We start from the raw sequence: 22,271 nt of genomic DNA, 5'->3' as shown, positions 1-22,271 counted from the left end.
TTCTACTTTTTCTAGTGAAAATGTAAATTATCGGAAAATCTGACTGCACCATGAGAAAGCTGAAAAAATTTCCTATAGAAAACATATGTTTATTTATTTTTCCAGCCAAATCACTATCTCATAAGAGCGAGTTACATGTTACAGCGAGCCGCGCAAGGCTGGAAATCACGCCGAGCGGCCGAGCGCTAACTGAAACCTCCCATATTTTCCTTAGTTTTTATCAAAAATACACTCTGAAAACTACCATATCCGATGTAAAAAGACCTCATCTTTCGATTGAAACAATAAAAAAAGCAAAAAAAGTGGCGTTTTTCGAGATATTGAGCTCTGAATGTTTAATGACAATTTTCCGGGTGAAAATGGAAAATTCCAGGAAATTGGACCTCACCATCGGAAAGCTGAGAAAATTTCCTATCGAAATCATTAGTTAGTTATTTTTTTTAGGGGCGTTTTGATACTTTTACAGCGAGTTAGAAATTGAGTGATTCGGCCAAAAAATGCCGTGCGGCAGAGCGCTAGGACACTTCAGGAAATTTGCCCCATATATACCAACGAGGTATATATACGGATATTTGTATACGCAAATGCGCCAGCTCGCGCGGGGTGTACATGTCACAAACCTATATCTAAATGTTCATTTTACGTCTAACCTAAATCATGCCACGAGCAGCAGAAGGCGCGCGTATAGCGGCGGCGCCGGGGCTATGCGAATTGCAGATTTCAATAGACCAAGTTCGATACACACGGAGCGTATTTGTATACGTCAGCCTCTAACTCTCTCTTACTCTATATCCTTCCTCTCTTTGATTAGAAATTTCGGGTACAGGAAATATTCGCAAGTACAAGAGTAAGTTTTTTTTTTTAATTCTTTCTTCGCTCGAGTGGATATAAAAATATATACTTTTGCAATATAAATAGCTGCACCAGTGGGAGGAGGAGGAGGGATGAAAATTCTCTGCAGCTATATTTTTCTCTCGAAGAAATTAATGATATCTTTCGGTCGCACTACGCGCGTCTTCTCTCACTCACTCTCTCTCGCTTAATCCACAAAGAAGACACTTTAATCCATTTTTCTCGCGCAATTTTTTTGTGCTTAGCTTTTCCTCGAGATGTATAACGGTGAGTGAGAGAACGAGAGAAAAAGACAGGACGTGCGCGCGTTTCCTTTATCTCTCTCGTGAAAAGGCGAGCTTGTGCTATACTCGCATAGAGACGCCGCTGCCTCGTATATATATTTATAACAGGGACTTTCGAGCTGACACGACTACATCTCGGGCATTTTAACAATCGGCCAACAACCAGTTTCGGGAAGCAAGAGGGACGTTGAAATATAAATCTTATATACACTCGTGAGAGAGAGAGAAACAATTTTAATTCGCGGTATAAACATTTTTTGATGACGCTTATCAGGCTTATTCCGCTGCACTGCGAGTGAAAAAGTCACGCCATGATAATGCTACTACTACTTCTATCCGCGCGCAAAGCGAGCAAGAAATAAAAATATAGTGTCTCGCTTAAAAAATAAAAAAAGGCGAAGGGACGTGAGCAAGAAAGAGGGACTCAAGAATACAATTTTCGAGATAAAAAAAATAATAAGTTCGGCTTATCGCTCGCAATGTTACGGATTTGAAATGAAACAAAATTTGAGTTATGAAATTCGAAATTATCCAAAATGGTTTATCCATCGATGTTGATGAAAATATTAATGAAAGAGTTCTGCAGCCTAAATACCGCGGATCATCGCAGAAGAGAAAAATAAAAATAAAAAATATATGTTGTGAAGGAAGGGTGTAATAGATACTGTATTCTTACTGCTTCGCCTCGAAATAATCTCGTTTCGTGTAATTACTTTTTCAATCTCTTCAGCGCAACTCTCATCACCGAGTACATATTTTATGGTCCTCCGCGTCGCTCTCTCTCTCTCTCTCTCTTGCGCGAATTGAAATCTGCATTAAGCTCCCGAGCCCCCCCGCAAGCTCGAATTACCAGTGATTAAAAGTAATGATTATACCGGGTTTATTAAAAGCTGTTAACAAAATATTTAATGAATAAAATGACGAAATTTATAATCAGGAAACGAAAAGGATTTTCCTTTTTTTTTTTCATTTCGAAACTTTTCAATCTCAAGGGCGTGCGGAGATGCGGATACGGCGAGCGAATTGATTACATCTACGATTCGAAAATTATTTTCAATTTTGTAAAGGAAAAACTGTATCTCTCAATGGCGGGGCGCTTGTAATTAAAAGTAAATGCGAAAAGAAATTGTTTACAAATGTCGTATACGACGAACATTAATTAATGATCTCCAGCCAGGTAGCCGGACGGCATAAAAGGAGCGCAAGAACCACTCGGAGCGTATTACATAAAATATCTTATATCGCAACTTTTGCTCTTCGTTCGATTTGTGAAAGCCCGCCCGCCTGTGTGCTTGTTCGTCAAAGAGCGCCACAACCACGAGCTATCCTGAAGGATAAAAAAATTAAAAATAAAAGAAAAATTATCGCATAGCGGAGCTGTACGGCAGGCATTACAAGGGCGTATATATATCACGCGCGTGTGACTGTACAGGTATATAATATTCTATACACTCTGTAAACGTTACAGTGCATGTAGCGCCGTGGCGCATTACCGCAGAGTCGACGAAAACCAGGTCGATATTTAATTAACCACTAGGTTAAAGCTTACCTCCCACTCGCCGACGCGCATTTACACGCGGCCACTATATATATCTATACACATGCACACGTGCAAAGCGCGCACACGAATACATACATGCACGTACATGCACTCTCGGCAGAGAGAGAGAGAGAGAGAGAGAGTTAGGTGAAAGTTCGGCAACGGCAGCAGCGGCACGAGCACATGCACGCACGCAGCGTATAGTGCATAATTCGATCTTCTTCGCTCGCTAGAGCTTGCAAGCTCGCGCGCGTATCGAGCTTTACACGCGATTACAGCGAAAATTTCATCGCTTCCGCTCTCCGGGCGCGCGAGCGATAGTGCCGCGGATGCACGAGGGGACAGCAGCAGCTGGTGCTGGTGCTATGGTGCCGCTGATACGTATATATAAATTGCTCGAGCTCGTCGTTAATCACATTAGAGACGATTTTTTAATCGCTTCTGATGATTTTTTTTTTTTTTTTAATTCTTTATCGTTCGACGAGGCATGAAATCGGCTGAGCGTCATTGGAAAGTGAAAGATTTCGCGAGTCGCGAATAAAATTAATACCCAGCGCGAAGAACTATATACGTCGACCCTCGCACCCGTACCCGCTATCCTTTCTTTCCATCTCTTCTTCATCTCTATGCGATGCGCCGCGAAGAAATATTTCAAGAGATTTATCGAGTTTGAAAACTCCTTATATATAAGTACCCGTCGCTGGGTGTATGTGTGTGTGTCTGCGATGCGGGGGGTTCAATGCATCCGAGCGAGACGAAGATATAGGTAAGCCGAAGAGGGACCGCGCGAGTACATAGAGTCGCGGTAGCGGCTGGATGATTGAGACACACCGCCACAGGAGAAGGGGCAAAAAGAAAAGCGGGACAAAAAATAGAGCTTACAATATATATATATTCGATGGAAATTAAGAAAGTTCGATATCTTTTTACCCGCATATAAGGGATTTCGAGATTTATTAAATTCTCTACATTTCTTCGGTTCGTGGTAATAACTTATCGATAGAAATTTTGCTTATATATAAGGGCGAACTCGTACCGCGCAGCAGCTGATGCGATTATAATCATCTCCGATTTCGTTAATATAGTTCGGGAGACTTTCGTATAAATCGACCCATTGTTTTCGAGAGATCTTAATCGGCCGAGGCATTTGGAAATGTCGAAAAGTTCCCCGTGCCCTGCCAAGCGATCGCGAACAACGGAGAGAGAGAGAGAGATTCAATCGAGCATTTTGTACGTAAAGTGGCGTGATTAAAATCAAATTCGAGTATACGTTGATTACTTTTTTCGTCGCGTACGAAAAGTCTCCTAATTGAGCAATAAAAACAAGGTAAAGGTATAAAAAGGTCAACGGCTCTCTGATTAAGAAACGCGATCGCATCTTCATTAAATCGCGTTGCCCTAAAAAACTTCCAGCTCCCTCGTCGGATAATTGCAACGCAGAGCCAAAAAAAAAAAATTAGTAGTGGTAGTCCGCGTCTTACATTCTTTTCAGTGGCGGCAGTTTTCGCGTCCTCGTAAAAGACGTATGACGCGTCGTCGTCATAGTCCTCGGAGCATGCCAATCCTTCGTTATTGTGCTCGACTAACGAGCTCAGACTGTGATACCAGAGCATCGAGCGAGCTCTATTATGAGCGTGTTGTTGTAGCTGTGGCTGCGTCTGTGCTTGCAGCTGAGGCTGCTGCGCTACTGACAGCAACGACGACGACGACGACGACGACGTCGCTGAGACTTTGGCTTTGTGACTGCTGCTACCATCACTGTGCTGCTTCGGCGGCTTCTTGTCGAGATCCTTGCCGAAGCTCATGCTCCGTCGGATGGGCTGCAGGCCGCGATTGATCGCCGCGGGCAAGTCCGCGCTCGCTTTTATCAGCGCTCCGAGCTTGCGGCGCAGCGAGCTACGGCGCTCGAGACGCGGTGGCGGTGGCGCCTCGGCTTCGGCTTTGATGTTTTCCTCCTCCTCTTGCCCCTCTTCCTGCTTCGGCTCCGCGTCGCTAACGACAACAGCAGCAACGGCAGCGGCCAAATCTGTAATTTTTCAAAGATCGTTTGCTGTAGTACGGTACGAAGATTTGATTTTAGATTCACGCGCGCGAGTTCGAGATGCGCGAGAGCCGCGATCGTTTACGTAATTGTATAATACGTGCACGCGCATTTTTGCGAATATAAACCAATATAAACTCGCGCTCGCACGGAATCTTTAGACTCGGTTAAACGATCTCCATTTATACAGTACGCTGTGGCGTGTACGAGTCAGAGGCACAAAAAAAATCGATTATAGTTATAAAAAAAAAAAAAAATGGACAAAAACGAATAAACACACAAAAAAATGCGTATACGCTCTAACGTCCGCTACTCGCCAAGATAACGATCGCCGCGTCGAGAGCTTTTTCGCTCCGTCCGTGCACCACATGCCCCCGCCACGTGCGCCGCACTTATATAGACCACTGTAGCGGTCGTTTTTTTTTTGCGTTCCGTTCATTTCCGCGCTGCACCGCATGCGAGCGCGCGCGTGGCATAAATATTCCGTCGTCTCGCGGTCTCTAGTCGTGGAGCAATTTTTTAAAAATAAAATTGGATATCTTACCTGCATCTTCGCTGGTGCAGACTTCGTCCGAGACCGGCTCCGACGAGGACGAGGACACTGCTTTTTTATTTCTACTGCTCCGCTTATCCTGGCTGTTTTTCTTCTTTTTCTTGGACTGGCCCTTGAGCGTCATGACTACTCGCTACGCTCTCACTTCACTCACAAAAAAGCTTCACGGCACTCGATGAAAACTCGTCGACTTGTCACTCGTGCTTCGTAAACACTTTTTTTTCTCACGCACTGGCACTTGTGTGGTTGCACACGCGCACGATTCTGCATCGAGGCCCGCGCGTCGCTGCCGAGGAACGCCACCACGTGTATTATTAATAACTCCTCTTTCGTCGATGCGAGCTGTTAACGTGATTCAACAATTTTTATTTTTTGTTTTAATTCATCGATCGCGCAACGCGATCGTAATCGAGGATCTCAGCGATCGCACAATTTTTCCAACGTATACGTATTATTAATTTCGTATACCAAAATAAAAAATCAACACGATAAAATTTATAACGAGAGTATATAATTATAATGCACGCTTGAAAAGATTCGTATATTGTCACGTACGTCGAGTCTCTCGCTCTCTATCTCACTCTTTTGTTCGTTTGTACATAGACGCGTCGCTGCCGCCGCCGCAGTTTTACCTCTCGATCCGTTTAATCAGTTACACGTGAAATCTATCTTAATTACCATCAATAATAATAGAGCGTTTCTGGCGCTGCTGCACATACACACACAAGCCACACACAAGCCGTGCGCTCGGTCGCGCGTGGGGGGATTTAAATCATAAACCAACCGAGCCCTGTAATACTGATCTGAGCAGAGAGAGAGAGAGAGACGATGTGCATGTTATATTATACGCGCGCGCGTATATCTCGTGGTGCGCGCTTTGAAAGCTCGAAACTTAACCCGCGAAGCCGCGCTGGCACTGATTCCCGCTTTATTTCCAGCATTAAGCGCGGCGTTTGTATCTTCGTACATTCGCGAGATATAATCGACGCGCATTCTGTTATCTATTAACGCTCGCGAGCTTTGATTATTTATGTGTTTTTTTTTGTCGTCGTCGTCGTTGCGAAATGGTAATAACGAAGCTTTAATTGCTTTTTTTTCCCCCGAGTCAATAAATAAGAGTACAGAATGAAACTCCGCGGTACGTTATAACGAGCGAGCCATGGCTGAAAGAGACAAAGGGAAATAAAAACGCGAAACGAAATCGATTATAAAATATCGAGCGGCGATGTCTTGACTAATTTTTAATTAATCGACGCGCGATCCCCCCCAGCGTACACGCGTGTTTGTGTCGTGCGCGCGTACGCTTCTGGCTTAAACGCGCTGAATCGAATAAATAGCTTGTATACAATCGTGTATACAGCACGACGACGACGACGATCGTTGCAAATTATCGCGCCAAACGCGTATTCGATAAGAACCGCCGGACTTACGTCACGCACAATGCCATAATAATGTGTACCGCAGCGCTGGCTCTACTATTTTTTTTCCTTTTTTTTTGAATGGCAAAATTCTTTATAAAAAGGGAGTATATTCGGCACATGTTGCGAGAGCACGCGCGCGCGCGCCAAGGTGCGCATAAAATTTACCTTCCGCCTGCCTCTCTCTCTCCTTCCTTTTTTTAAGAACGTCATAAAAAAGTTGCTGCGGTTGTTATCGTTATGATATTTTCAACGATTGATACACCTGCGCGCCCGAGCTCGTAACTCTTATCGAGAGGAGTTATGAGGTCGGATTTTCTTTTTATAATTTTTTTTTTACGTTCGGTACATGATTCGCGTTCCAGCGTACTCTGCACTTGAACTTGTCCACGAGTTTTTCTTTTTTATTACACGCAAACGGCTGCCAATGCATTGGCACATTACTTTTTACTAAGAGTATCATCATTTCTATTTTCATTAATAAATGCTTATGAATTAAGATGTTGTCCTACTTAAAAGTAATAAATGATTAATCAAGATAAGAGCATCGTTTCGAAAGATTTAAAGAAATCAACGCCTTTTAGTGCACTTTATTGCCCAGCTCTCCAGGGCAGCATCATATAGCTCAGAGATGACGAAATTATTTCATTTTCAGGATGTGTGCCATATCATGACCGTGTATGATCGCGATATCAGGAATTTAAAAATTTGAGATATGATTATGATATGATCAATGCGACTGCTATACTTTTTTACTACCACCTGCAGTTCTAATTGTGCGTCTGGAAGAATGATATTTTCATTGCAATTTCGATCTAGTTTTGATGATATGCGAATCCCTTTATTTATCTCTGAAAAAAACTGCGTATGACCAGTCGACGGTAGAGGGTGTTATTATCGCTAAGGCGCTATCACAGTCACAGAGTCCCCTTGCTTCCTTGAGTAAGCAAGGGTTTACAAATTGGTAAAATCAAGGTACAGTATTGGCTACTCGACGCGTATAAACTTGAATATTTTCTCAGCAAAAATCGTGCAAATTTAAAGTGAATAAATATAAATTAAGACAGTATTATGGAAACCACAGAGGACACCAATAGGTATAGCAGTTTTAATTCGTACCATGATATTTTTTCAAACAACTGCTTTATCAAACTTGATTTGATTATTCTTCAGAGTTAAACAAGAACTGAACGATAATCGGCCAGATGAAGACGACGATTATATTTTCGATTTAGTGGACTCTTGCGAAGGTAAAAACTTCGAATTATTCCCGTTTAATAAATCATCATTAAGTTAAATTATTTGAATTATGTTCTAATTTTTCACTATCAAAAGCTATTACTTCATTTTAATTTTAGGCATACTACATGAATGATGTTATGTCATTAAGGAAAAAGCTGGATGAAGATATATTCATAGATGTCGAGTGCCTTTATCAACAATCATCTGCAAAACTGAACATCAGAATTATTCACCAGTAATAGAAAATGAATTCCAGACCAGATACATGGTTGAAAAAAGTTTAATGATTTTGATAAAAAAAGATTTAGATTATCATAATAATCGTCCATTCCAAGTAAATCCCCGATTTCAATTTGATGAGTGTAAAGAAGTTGAAATCGTTGAAAAAACTACTCAAAGCAAATTACCTTACGAGTACCATATGTGTCAGAAAACATAGCATGGAGAAGTGAGTTTAAATACACATATACAAAACAACACATAAGGGCATTGATCATATGAATGTAAAATTTGCCACAAGTCATTCACATACAAAATTAGCATAAAAAATCACACACGTACAGTACATGATCGTAACAAACCTTTTGGATGTGATATTTGTTTTGAATCATTTGGACAAAAGAGTACCCTCAAAACTCACATAAACACGATATGATGAGAGCAAACCCTTTGAATGTGAGATTTGTCGCAATCATTTGGAGTGAAAGGTAACTTCAAGCGTCACATGTGTGCAGTTTATAATCGGAGTAAACCCTTTGAATGTAATATTTGTCAAAAGTCATTTAGAGAAAAAAAGCTACATTAAAACGTCACATAAATGCAGTTCATGGTCGCAACAAACCTTTGGAATGTGAAATTTGTCACAAATCATTTGGACCAAAACAACACCACGAAACTCATATAAGCACAGTACATCATCGGAGTAAGCCCTTTGAGTAGGAGATTGGGAGATCAAAAATCATTTAGACAAAAAATTATCCTTAAACGTCACATTAATAGAATACATAATCGTAGCAAACCCTTCAAGTGTAACAGTTGTCACAAATCATTTGAAGAAAAAGTGTACTTTTTAACTTACTATTCAATAAATTTTTAAAGTAATTTTTTTTTCTTGGTAAATAATAGGAAAAATTACCGGTTTGTCTTTGTTTTTTTTTCACTTGATACAACAAAAGTATTACACGCACCGTTCAGAATAAGAAATTGAGCCATGCAGTTAATGAAACGAGCTCAAATTTTTTGTAGTTGAATTGATAAGAAATATTATTCCCTGAGAAATTTATTAATGTAATTTTTTACTCCCAAGAATATCAACTTATTATAATGAACTTCAAGTTTAAATTTAAAAGTCAATAGAGGTTGACATAAATATTCGGTCAATCACAATTCTTGCGTATACGTGCCACATTCTTTGTATAATAACATCGTTCAAATAAGTACCAAACGATGTGTTTATGTGTACATAATTTGAACTAAGAGATGAACAGTCCAGAACGAGCGCTGAAAGTAAACGAAGCACCGGTTGTCGCCCGATTATCAGTATTAATTCAAAAATGGCTTCAGAAGATGACTCCAAAAGGAAAACACGACAAAATGGATCAACCAATGTAATCTACAAGGGAAAACATTTTAAAAAAGGTCTCCCTGTGAACTACCCTTTAGAAGCACATTTAACTGAAGAACCAAGGTTGTGGCCAGATTATCACGAATGGGTTAGAGAACATATAATTAAAAAAAAATCGCTTGAGAAATGGAAGAAACATGAGGAAGTATTAGAAAAACGCGCGGATTTGATAAAAAAATATAATAACGAGAAACATTACCAGGTGAACAAGGACGTAATAGTCGGCCTCATGGATGGGAAAAGGCCTTCGATGAAAAAAGTGTTCGAAGCTATGAACTTGCTACCGCTTCCAAATGAATAAAAACTTTTCTTAATTCCGTAGTCTAAAGAAGTGAGCGAAAAAGAACAGGATACTCCATAGTCTAAAAAAAAATCGTCTAAAACGAAGAAAAAAGTACGTAAATCAGGAGCTCTCCTCGACGAACAATTGAAAATGTGACAATTATGAACCGATTTTCGATCGAGGAAGATCGATTGCGTTTTTAGAAATTTTAACTCAACGGGTATGATTAATTTTTATGATAATAAATATTGACGTTGCATTTAAAACATATATTTAAGAGACTGTATATTAAATGTAAATTTTAATCTTGCGGTGCATATGTGATGCATGATAAATAATTAAAAATTGTTCTCAACATTATGCAAGTAAGTCGTACAAATATATTTGATTTTTCGCTATACTGTACCCCGTCTTTTTTTCGACTGCAAATGAAAAAATTTCTTTCTCATTCAACCATATTTCTTTCGACCTTTTGTTTTTATTTCTTTCTGTCGTTTTATTTATGCGACACCATCGTTAATAAAAAATCTTTACAACTGACGATTCGATTAAATGGTGTATCTAATGATGGAGAGATATTGTTCAACAATTATCGCTCGACTCTGATCAACTTTGATACGGTAAGTCACTATACGGAAGTATATTTTGTCCGTTGGAACAGCGAACGCAACCTATATCCGCAAGGCATCTTCGTCAATCAATTCAGTCCGGATCTTAGAAGCTTTCAATCAATTTGTACTCGACTGAAGTAATTTTCGATACACTATCGAAATAACCCCACAATCAGCCCATTGGCAACGTTCTTCGGTTTTAACCGCTAGATGTCATAATCAATTTCGCACGTGACAATGTAAATGTCAAATTATAAATAATATTTCATAAATATTCAAATTATATTCGAGAAGGTTTGTGTGATGTTTTCACAATTCGAATTTGAAAAATGCACACTTTCTGGTGGCGATTATGCAGAGAGAATCGAAATGAGATATTACAAGTTGGAAGTCGACTTTGTGCGACAATGTATCAAAGTCAACGACATCATCGTGATTTCATTTATCATACGATTGTAACGCGCTACGGTTAAATAAGCGTCTTCTGGCGATTATATCAAACAATTCATTACTTATAGATCCGAGGCTATTGAGAATGTACAACGAGTCGGTATATTAATTATTTCGGCAATGAATTGCCCGGGCGTGTGCCAGGCCTCCTCGCCGTTATCAGTCGCGTATACGCTATATATCGTACGAGTCGCTGGCGATAAATCGACGAGCCAATATAAAAGACCAATTTCAACGGAAAAAGAGGCGAAAAAAGAAAAGAAAAAGAAAAACCTCCAACGTCGCGCCGCAATGTCTCGTCGGACTGCATTTGTATATATATGTACGTTATATACATGCATACGTTTGTATTGACATAACTGCACGCGCGCGTCTCTTTCGCGCGCACAGGTATTTACGTAATCGTTTATCGTAATATTATTTTTAGCATTTTTCTTCTTTTTCTCCGTTCGTCTCTTTCTCTCTCTCTCTCTCGTGAGCAAGAATGTAGCGTGCGTTGTCTCGTCGTCGCGCTTTTTTACCTTTATATACTTCGCGAGCGCGCGCGACAATGCCGAGAAAGAGGAAAGAAAAAGAGAAGACAAAAAAATTACAATTCGCTTGATATAAAACACAAAGAGACGTTTCGTCGCAAGCGCGATAATAAGGAACGAGAAAAAAAAGTGCGTGCGTACACGCGCGATATAATTTACAAAAGATTTTAGCATTGACGATCTCTGCGTTATATGCGACGCTCGCGGGGAGAGGAAAGAAAATGATGATCAATCCAGCGTTTATTACCGCGCCGCGACGTATACGAGGCTCGCACGCGTGCGGCACGCACGCGGAGGAAACTCGAGTTCGACTAAAAGCTCGCGCGCGGGGGCTCGTGTACGTATATCAACGCACGCTATAACATATAATAAACCGCCGCCGAGTTGTATCGCGATCCGCGTCGTAAAATCGTTTTGCCGAGCGAGGCAGGAATTATACTCGTGTGTGTGTGTACGTAACGAAGATATCGCACGGCGCTGCTGCTGCTGCAGTGATTAATAAACTCGAGAAAATGCGTGCGTATATATGTATTACATTAGATATACGTGTACGAACTGAGCCCGAATCGAGCGAGTTTAAAAAAGTTACGAAAAGGGAGAGACACGAGGAAGGGGCCGAGAGGTTTATGAGCCGAGCACTCGACGTACACATTCATAAACGTCGATTTAATTCAACGGTATCATAAAGTTCACTCAACTTTTTCCGGCTCTTTTTCTCCGAAATCCTGCGAGCGCGCAGGTAAGAAAAAGAGTACAAAAAAATAACACGTATAAAGATAGAGAAGAAGGAAAAGGTATAATAGTATCCCTCTTTCCTCTTTTTTTTTTTTTTTTTGAGGGAGCTACCAACTTCTCTCGTATATATACAAGAGTCGAGAGTAGGAGAATAGAGATAGAGATAGAAAGGAAGAAAAAAGAGGAAAAAGTAGATGTATAAGTGAGCGAGTTATACACCCATTACCACGGCATAACTCACCAGCTGCCTAGGCATTATGCGCGCGCGCTATACCATGTGCAGTTGCACCCTATATATGTACGTACGTATATAAAACCCTATTGCACACGAATCGTCGGGGCTGGGCCATTTTATATATACTTTCGGCACTACCAGCTAGTTATAGACACTCGCACGTATACCTACAGTTGTGTGCACGTGTGTATGCGCGCGTGCATTAGAGCCGTAAATTCCACGTATGTGTGTGTGGGGGAGGAGGGGGGCGGACACGAGCTCCTTTAATTCTCTTTTCGTTCGCGAGCTGTGCAGCACATACAGCAGACTCTGGCATTAGTAGGTTACAGTATCTGACGTGGCGATAGCCACCCCCTCGATTCTCGCGCCCTATAACTGTTACTACTATACTGGGCTACTGCTCGCGCCTCTGGCTTTTTTGATAAGCACGTAAAAAAAAAAACAGTTTTTTTTTCTTTTCAAACCTCCTACCACGATTCCGCCTCCTCGTGGGCTAAAAATATATATCATAAACTCGGATCGATCGACGTGTAGACTCGCGCGCGGGTGATTAGTGAATTTTAAATAATCGACGCCCGTAATATCATAACGAGCACGTCAAAATTGCGATGGCTAGCTTCTCCTCCTCCTCCTCCTCCTCCCACACACCCCTCGACGCGGTGTATAACGATATAATAATAAAACGGACACGGCCCCGGAACGATGATCGTCGAGTCCGTGTGTGGCCTGAATATTATAAATGAAAATTACTCGTCAAATAATAGAGTCGTTATAACGATGCGCGCTCGAGTCGTATATGGGTACATTTAATAGAGAGTAGTTGGGCCACCGATCGAATAACTGAGTGTCAGGCAGCGAGTATCTATGTTTTCTTTTTCCCGAATTTTCCCAAAACGAGAGCATAACGTGTGTTCGAATAATTCAAATGGTATATAATCTCCGCCACACGGTGATGTGCGAATTATATTATAAACCCGCTGCTCGCGGCCGAACGTTGCACGCACGCGGATCGCGCGAGCTAATCTATCTGTGTCACGAATAATATACGTGTATGCACGCGCGCGCATCTTTTATAGCCCGGCGTACCACGACTGCGTGGTTTTTTTTTCGTTTGTCGTCGTTATTAGTATTTTTCACCGTCTTTCGTTTCGCAATATAATGTACGATATCGAGCGTTTCGCGGGCATTTTTCTCGTCGGCAATTAGGCAGCGCGCGCGCGTTCGTATCGATGCATATATGTCTGAGCACGTATACGCGAGGGCAAAATTGCCGTGGCGAATTATTTTTTATCGCTCTCCTGTATATATATATACCTCTTCCTTGCTAAACACAATATGCAACGCGCGAGCTGCAGCGGTATAAACGGTGTCGACTCTGCGGCAGCGTGATGGATCGTTTCTTATCGTTTTCACGCGAGAAAGTAGCTAATAAAATCGCTGCTTTTTCCTCGACAATTATATTTCCAAAGATGTGGGTCGCTGCGCACACATTTTGTATTCTCATATATTACATTGGCAAAATATTCCCGTTGCTCGGACTCTTTGTGTATTTACCAAAAGGTGTATACTTGACCTTCGAGTCGAGTGTCGTACGCAGCGAAATGACGGGGGAAAAAAGAAGGTTTTATATTAAGGCTCGCCTCGGCAGTCCGATTTCATTTATATTTGCCCAGTATAATTCAAAATGCAATAAAACATCAAAGCGAATCATTCCGACCGTTATGTACATATTTTCTTATTCCTACAACATACATTTATATAAAAGTACGGCTGTTTGCAGACTTGCCGCTGCCTGCTAGACCACAAGAGGCCCGAGACGAGAGCAAATATTTCCTCTCGGGAGTAGGTAGTAATAGTAGCAACAGTCAAATGAATTCGTCCAGCAGCGGCAGCAGCTCTGTCGCGCTCGAGTGACGGAGAGAAGATCTTTTGTCGTTATTATTACATAAAAGTTTACACAGCTTCGCGTGTATACATACAGATATATATATAGATGGACATCTTATACATGTATACAAATGCCTCGAGGCGTTTATGTTCGAAAGCCAACTTCGCGCGCGCACGCGGGAAAATCGCTATTATATAGTGGTTTTACGCGCGAGACGCGATGACACGCACGTTTCGCGGGTCTTTTGTCGTTCGATATTATAATAGGTGGTAATTGAGGCCGCGAGGAACTCGTTTTTATTTTTGCTAAAATAATAATTTTCCCAAAAACCGCGTGAATCAACGTAATAAGTACGTCGAGTATCGGCAAACATACGAAATACAATCAAACGGAATTGCATCACGTTTTCGTCATCGTATCGTTGTCGTTACTGTCGTCGAGTATTCTTATAGCTGAGCTACACGTACACCAAGGACAAGCGCATAAAGTTTTTTTTTCACTATAGAGACTCGTTTGTCGAGAATGATTATTGATTCGCGCGGGAAAAATCTGCGCTCGCTCGTGCGGATCGAGTAAAACGAGCCGACGATCGTCGTAATAGACGGCGCTAGAATACGCCAAGATTCAACATTGTCTTCGCAAACGCGAGATAATGTTAATGGAATTATTTTTAACGTACGCATCATTACGATCGTTTGTCAAACAAAACAAAAACAACAACAATATGTACAATAATAAGCGCAGTGGTTTAACACGCATGACAAGTGCGTATGAAACGTACAAATGTAAAATCGTTATCGCCATCCGACCTTACGCGCGTTTGCCTGCGTAACGAGCTTACCTGCGCTCGATAAATCACTTGTCATAAATGTCAAATGTGTTGCAAGTGCTTTGCACGTATGTCTGGTGCAACGCAAGATAGTCAAGGGGGACCAACTGCAACGCCAGCCAGAGACTGAATATTATATGTCAAATATAGTAACGATTCTATGATGCTCTATCGTGCTCTATTCTACTATGCTGCTGCTGCTAGTGCTCTTGACCGAGACAATTTCGACGAAAAAATCATGCCGAGTGAAAGCACAAGGCCCGTTACGGTATATACGCAAACGCAAATAATTCTGAAGCCGTGGAACTTTTTTCAAGTGCTTTACGCGCACACACGGGCATTAGCTCACCTTGTGTGCTTGAATTATTATTCGACGCGACGCGAGTCGACGGCTTTTAATTGGCGTATTCGACTATATACGTAAAAATGAATGATGCAAGGTACAAAACATTGTCGAGCGTAAATATATACCAGCTTCGATGATTGTACACGCGCGCGAACAGAGATTCGCGCGAATAAAATCATCGCGTCGATAATTTGTTGCCGTTGTTGTTTTTTTTTTATTTGGCTTTTTGTTCTCACTTCGTCGCAAAATCGTCGCTTATTTTCGTCTCGCTCGACTTCCGATCGCGTGAGTCAACGCGCGATGTGCTTCAATGTGCGTCGAGTTAGCGCCGCGCGACACACGACTGCGACTATCGCGCGCAGCTCTTTTATAGAATAATAATATAATAAAGCGTATCGGATGGTATTTTTCTGCCGAAGTGGTCAGCGATTTGAATTTGTGTATAATATGTGCGGTTTTTGTTTGCGATCGAAAGCGGACGACGGCGCGTGTTTGACAACGAGTACGTATCGCGGTAGTTAATACTTTGTGAATTTTTTGGGAATTTTTTTCTCTTTTCTCTTTTTTTTTTTTTTGATAAATCGAAGGATCCTCGATTACGTTACAGCCTTTGTCGTTATTGCCAGTGATTTTTCCGAAAACTTGTCGCACAATGCGAAAACACTCACTCTATTGCGATATACACTACTTGTGTATACATCGACGCGCAAACTTCACAGCACAACTCGATGACACTACTCTCTCGATCGAGCACATCGCCCACCAAAATCATTTATCAAACGCTATTTAATTATACGCGAGATAGAAACGAGAGAAAAAAGTACACGGAGAAAATAGCGAAAGAAACTCCATACACACACACACACACGGACACTGGGGAGAAAAGCTCGAGAGATGCGTGTGAGCGTGTCGCACACACACAAGCTCGGCAAATGTACTGACGCGGCGGAAAAACCTGCGGCGCGGCGAGAAAAAAAAACCGGCATCGGAATCGATGAGAGAGCGAGAGAGCTGCTGCTGCGAGAGCTCAGCAGGCAGTAGTAGTAGTAGGTATATAGAAGTAGTCGGAGGAAGAAGAAGAAGAAGAAGAATAAAAAGAAGAAGTAGAAGGAGGAGGTAATAATACGACGATGCGTGAAAGTGAGCGTGATGCGCGAGACTTACGACGTCGACGACGACGACGACGATCGAACATAACGGTGGGGAAAATTTTGCGCAAAGTGGGAGGAAATGCACGTGTCGCTGCTCTCTGTGTGCTCGCTTATATATCAGACTTGCTGCTGCTGCTGCTGCTGTGTTGCAGCGCAGAGAGTATTCTACGCTCGAATGCTAATGAGAGCTGCTGCACTGATGTAATGTATAATGGATCGCGCAAGCGGCGGTGATTTTCAACTTCATTTGTTCACGGAAATCCAGTGTGTGCGTTGTTTCGCTTGTAACCGTATTGTAATGCGGTACGGATGAACAAATCGAAGGAAAAATTGTTCGTAAATAGAATCGTAAGCGTTTATACGTGAGTAGGCGATTTTTGCAGATCGTAAATTCAATTTTCAATGCAGTATTGAGTTATTTTCAGTTGAAATTTTGTATTGTTTAATGATTTTCAGATTTTCCCTTTATCGTCACATGAAAACAAGCGTGAAAAATGAAAACGAAAGAAAGTTTAGAGCCAGTGATTTTCTATTTTGGCACAAAAAAAATTTTTGGCTAAGACTACAATTTGAGGATTTAAAACACACGTAAGAACTCGACATATGCTAATCCGGAATGTAACGTTTTTTCAACATTTTATGGGCTTATGATGCTCCACTTTCGATTTTTTATTTTACAAACAGCTTTTTAAGATATAAAAATCATGAACATTATATATATTGTAAGGTTGTTCTTCGAAATAATTTAAACTACGACGCATTTATTAACAACAATGATTTTACAGTTGCGGAGGATTAAACGTTCTACATACAGCGTGAATCCTAGAAATAACTGGGCGACTTATACAAATGTTTTTACTTAGTCACTTGTAGATTTACAGAAATAAACATACTCGCCATCTCGTGGTGGAATCTTGAAATAGTATTGTCGAATTCAAAGTGGTTGAATTTAGTCTTAATTCGTGGCAATTTTCAGGTCATTAAAAAATTTGTAAAAGTTAAGAAAAAGGCTATAAACCAACGGTATTTTAAAACATTTTAAAAGGTATATTTTGGACCGTTGGATACTGTCCCAAAAATGATGGTATTTTTCAAAGCTGTATTTGAACTTATACAATTATCTTCACATTTCTACTAGCAGATTTATAGGTAAATATATTCGCCATCTAGCGATGCACACTGGCTCAGTACTTATCCTCAGCACCGATGCATTGTTTTTCAATGAAGATTTGATGTAAAAGTACGAAAAAATTCAATGTCTGATTTTACATTAAATCTGTATTAAAATTAAGGTTTTTTAAACAATGTATACTTCGGCAGGAAAAGTGGCACCCGGTCGAGATGAAAATTCGAGAGGATTTTAATAATGAACCGGCTTTAAGCTCGCGCGAAGCGCCTCAAAATAATACAATAAGTTTGAAAGTGCCAGTTCAGCAAACTACGCTGTAGGCAGAATCGCTACAAATGAAGTGGACGAGGAAAAGAGAGATAATGAAGAGGACAATGTTCTTTCGTCGGAGGCTTGAATTCTTTTTTTTTTTTTTTTTTCATCTTTTCATTCATTTGAAAATTAATATAATATCGACTCGCGTACTTGCAGTATACATTCGTTAATCTCAGGGTGGAGTCAAGGGCGCGCAGCGCATGTTATATCTATACGCGCAAACTATAAAACGGGGGAGGACGTGGCGCGCGGAGTCGCATAAAATCTGTTCAACACATAACTTCCGTATGATTAAACAGGGCATTTATGGAAATAATTAAAGCGTCAAGTTTCGTTGCATTTAAACTCCATGTATACATAGCCAGCGAGTTTCTCTTGCAGCGCGCGAAGTTTCGACTCGGAACTGCTGCACACACACACACACACACACTCACAGACACATCTATAGTAGAGAGCAGCCTGGGCGGCGGCGCACATCGAGAGCAAAGAGCAATTTGATGACGAAACTATTAGTAACGAGTGAAATTAGAAGGCCAAAGATACGATAAAGTTCCCTTCTCCCGCTAGCCCTCCCCGTCTTCCTTCCACCTCCCGTATAGCCGTGTTTCGAAGCTGCGATAATTTAACGACAAAGTCAAAGGCGACAGCAAGTGCGCATAGAAGTTTCGGCCTGTGTAACAGATATCGGCATTAAAACGTTTGATTTGGGCACCTCGCGCGCGTGCGATAGGACGAGAGAATGTGAGAGAGGAAAAATTTTATCCCTGCGTATTCAGTTGCTACTCACGCGGATTTTATATTATATATATAATGGAAGAAGCCGATACGAGCTGGAAATGCTTTTATATACATTTTCATTTGTTCTCCTGCGCGCAAGATCGTAATGGCCTATCGTTGTTCGCGTCGCGTTTTTTTTTTCACGACGGTCCTCTATTTATACGCGCTATGCACAAAGTTCTATATATGGCAGTTGTAAACGCGTGCATTATCTATGTATAAATATGGTGTAAAGGAAGAAGGCAAGTCTCGAGTTGTATAAATTTTACGACGAAACTACGAGCCACGCGTCGTACACCTGAATCCGTCAATTTTAATGTTGATTTTTTCGTTGCCGTTGTTTGTTGCAGGTGTATCCATGATGTAAGCGCGCGTGAATTTCTTTTCGCGCGCAAATGGTGACACACACACACACACACACACATACAAAAACGACAAGCGTCCCGCGGGAAAAGTTGCTGCACCGGTGCTCGGCAGTTACACAGGCAGTAGCAGCAGCAGCAGCAGCAGCGAAAAGTAAAACTCGTTGTGTCGCGTCTCTCGATCCCAAAAGTATTGCCAGCTCGCTGCTGCTTGTTTCTCCTTTATTTATTTTTTTTCTCTCTCGCTCTCTTTTTGACAAGGACGTGATGTAAAAACTTTTATCATCTGAAATTCGAAACTCGAAAGAGAGAGAGAGAGAGAGAGAGAGAGCCGCGGCGGCGGCATATTTCTGGAAGATTTGCGAAATATTGGCCGTGTCGTTTTCTGCGCAATTAGATTAGCCGTTTTCCAAGCAGGGGGTATAAGTAGCTACTTGTCAAAAGTCGAACGAAAAAAGTTCGCTCGCGCATTATTTCGATTACTCGAGGCACGGGCGGCTATTTTACTTTTTTCCATTAGTTTCTCTATCGTAGTGTTAGGTATGTGTACATAAAAAAGTGTATGCTTCACGACAGAAATGCTTTCAATATATTAACGGTTGGATGACTCGATGCATACATATAAATCTATAGTATAATTACGAATGATGCTCGAAGCTCTCGAGCGCAGCATATATATCGATCAAACATCGTTATATACATTATCATTGAAAAATCAATCTCATCATCGTCATTAATTTCATTTATTCCGTCGAGTACGGAGCCACTCCATTTATATATTTCCGAGCTTGCGGTGGTGGCGCAATATATATAAGGCAGCAGAGCAGAGCTCTTCAGATGGATCAGCAATGGGAAAAGTGAGTTCCGCTCGCTGCACTCTAACGCAGATATATACATATATATTTTATGCACACGCAAAGCCCACGAACGATTCCCGTTGTTAGGAGAATATTTTGAATTCAGCCTGACTAATTAACTACAGTAGTGGTGTGTGCCCTACTCCTATTACCATATAAACCATTCCGAACTTTGCAGCCTTTCAATGCGCGCGCGTGAGAGATAGAGCGGCGGCGAGGGAAAGAGAGAAATAACATCTCTCTGTGGGGCGGGCGAGCCTTTCACGTGCGACCGCGCAAGACAATGGGTCGAATCAACTTTTGAAGTTGCACACACACACCCCACTCCACCACACAGCTGGTGAAAAAAATTGGATTTTAAGACTCTTCCTCTACTTTTCCTTTTTTAGTTTTTTTTCAGGGATGAGAGGTGACATATATAAATTCAATTGAAAACGTATAAAATACTATACTCCAGGCATTTTACGGGGACACGGATAAAAGAATCTTAATAGTTGGCTTATCAAAAATTACGATAATTGAGTCATCACGGGTCTCAAGGGTCGACGTGTAAATTGCAATCAATTGCCGGAGGGATTATTCGCGCAAAAATTTGTGCACCGAGATTATTTTTAATACAAATTTATCGATACTGCCGGCGTAAAAAAAGGAAGGAAAAAGTAATTATACATTATAATGAAATCGATTATATCAATTCCGAGGAGTCTCGTTTCGAGAAAAACGATATTAATGACTGCGCACTGCAGCACCGCTACACGTTACTGTATATACACACACAGTTGCCAGAGCAGCCAGTGATTAACCACCGAATTTTTCAATAATTTTTCCCACTTTGATAAATTGTTATTGTATTTAAGGGAGAAGCGGAGATCGCATCGATCATTTTTGCGCCAAAAAACGTCAATGCTCGCGGGCGCAATTAATTACCTTCAAGTTTAAGCTCGAGGCTGTTTCGTATTATTTATAAATATTTTGCAATACACACACACACACAAGCGCGTAATAGTCGTGCTACTGCTCGCGGTGACTAACAAATGCGGTTGTTTGTCTTCTTTTTTTTTCCCCCCGCTGCTATATACACAATCGAAGTATACATCTTGGGCTAATAAGTACACAAAGAGGCTACATAATTAATCCCCCCGTTGTTATTAATATAAAACGGGGCAAAGCCTTCGTTTCAATTTTTGACACAAATATATCGTTCATATATATAAACCTCAGTGGCCCAGGTCATGAGAGAAAATGCAATCTTGGTTTTTCGCTCTGTTAGACGCGCCGGTCGCGTTTTCCCTATATATAAAGAGAGCGTATAAGGGACTCTGTACACCGATGTATATGCAGTGGTGGCGGCGGCATCAGCAGCAGCAGCCGGCGGTTTCTGCCAGATATTTCAACTCTGCTTTTGGATCCTGAAATCACTTGACTGTGAAGCGCGGCAGCAGCAGCCGTAGCCAATAAGCACCGCTCGACTGTGGCGTCGGCGGCGGAAAACTTTTGTCTCGCTCTCGGCCTAATATGAAAAATCGGAATAAAAAAAGAAAAAAAAAGAAAGAAGAAAAGAAAACGAAATTCCCGATTATGAAAATCACGAGGTTTTGTCGGTTGGAATGTCACACGTACACCTCCGATAAAATCGTGCAGCGTATCTCACGTCTGGCTGGCTGCTGTAGCGCTTAAACGCGTCCATATGACGTTAATTATTCGCGCTGGCTTGGATCAGGGCCAACTATTATGGTATGTGCATGTGTATATACGTATAATATAAGCAATGCCGCACGCGCGCGACCGAGCGTCTATACTGTATACACAATATGTATCGGCCGCATTTGTATACAAGTTCGATTCGCGCGAGTGTGTACATATGCACGTGTATGTATGCACAGGCATGCATGCTATAAAATCGATCTCTCTCTCTACAACCGACCGCGACGTTCGGTTTCCGCAAGGCGCGAGAGAGTCTGCAGGGGCAGTCTCTCGACACTGAACAATGGAAAAATTTGATTTAACGATTTCGTTCCAAGGCGAGACGCTCGGCTTGTGTATATACAGAACTGCTGCCACTGCCACTGCTGCCGCTGCTGCTGATCATTGTTCGTGATAATTTTTTTTTTTGCAGAAATATCAGGTCTTCTTAAAATTGTCAAAGTCCAGGCGCACTGCAGGCGAGGTATAGGTGGTTTGAGTCGTTCGATATGCTCGACGTCTAGGTATACTAT

General features: G+C 41.4%; 1 protein-coding gene across 3 annotated transcripts in view; it reads right to left on the bottom strand.

Moving 5' to 3' along the window:
- The window catches only part of LOC106655832 (pleckstrin homology domain-containing family G member 5-like), a 115,955-nt gene extending 99,517 nt beyond the window's left edge, over window positions 1–16,438 (bottom strand). For 2 of the 3 annotated variants that reach the window (XM_014376398.1, XM_014376400.1), the window contains exons 1-3: window positions 16,133–16,438; window positions 5,262–5,612; window positions 4,158–4,702 (exon numbers count right to left, since the gene is read on the bottom strand). In XM_014376398.1, the coding sequence (XP_014231884.1) occupies window positions 4,158–4,702; window positions 5,262–5,394 (678 nt within the window). In that variant the 5' untranslated portion in view covers window positions 5,395–5,612; window positions 16,133–16,438. Of the gene's footprint in view, window positions 1–4,157; window positions 4,703–5,261; window positions 5,613–9,065; window positions 9,120–16,132 lie in introns of those variants that run through there. The other variant, XM_014376399.2, reaches the window with a different exon arrangement.
- Between the last annotated feature and the right edge of the window lie 5,833 nt (window positions 16,439–22,271).

The sequence above is a fragment of the Trichogramma pretiosum genome, unplaced genomic scaffold, assembly GCF_000599845.2.
Source record: "Trichogramma pretiosum strain Unisexual culture from Peru unplaced genomic scaffold, Tpre_2.0 scaffold49, whole genome shotgun sequence".
Lineage (NCBI taxonomy): Eukaryota > Metazoa > Arthropoda > Insecta > Hymenoptera > Trichogrammatidae > Trichogramma > Trichogramma pretiosum.
The sequence above is the reverse complement of the archived record's forward strand: the minus strand, read 5'-3'. Positions and strand labels throughout refer to the sequence as shown.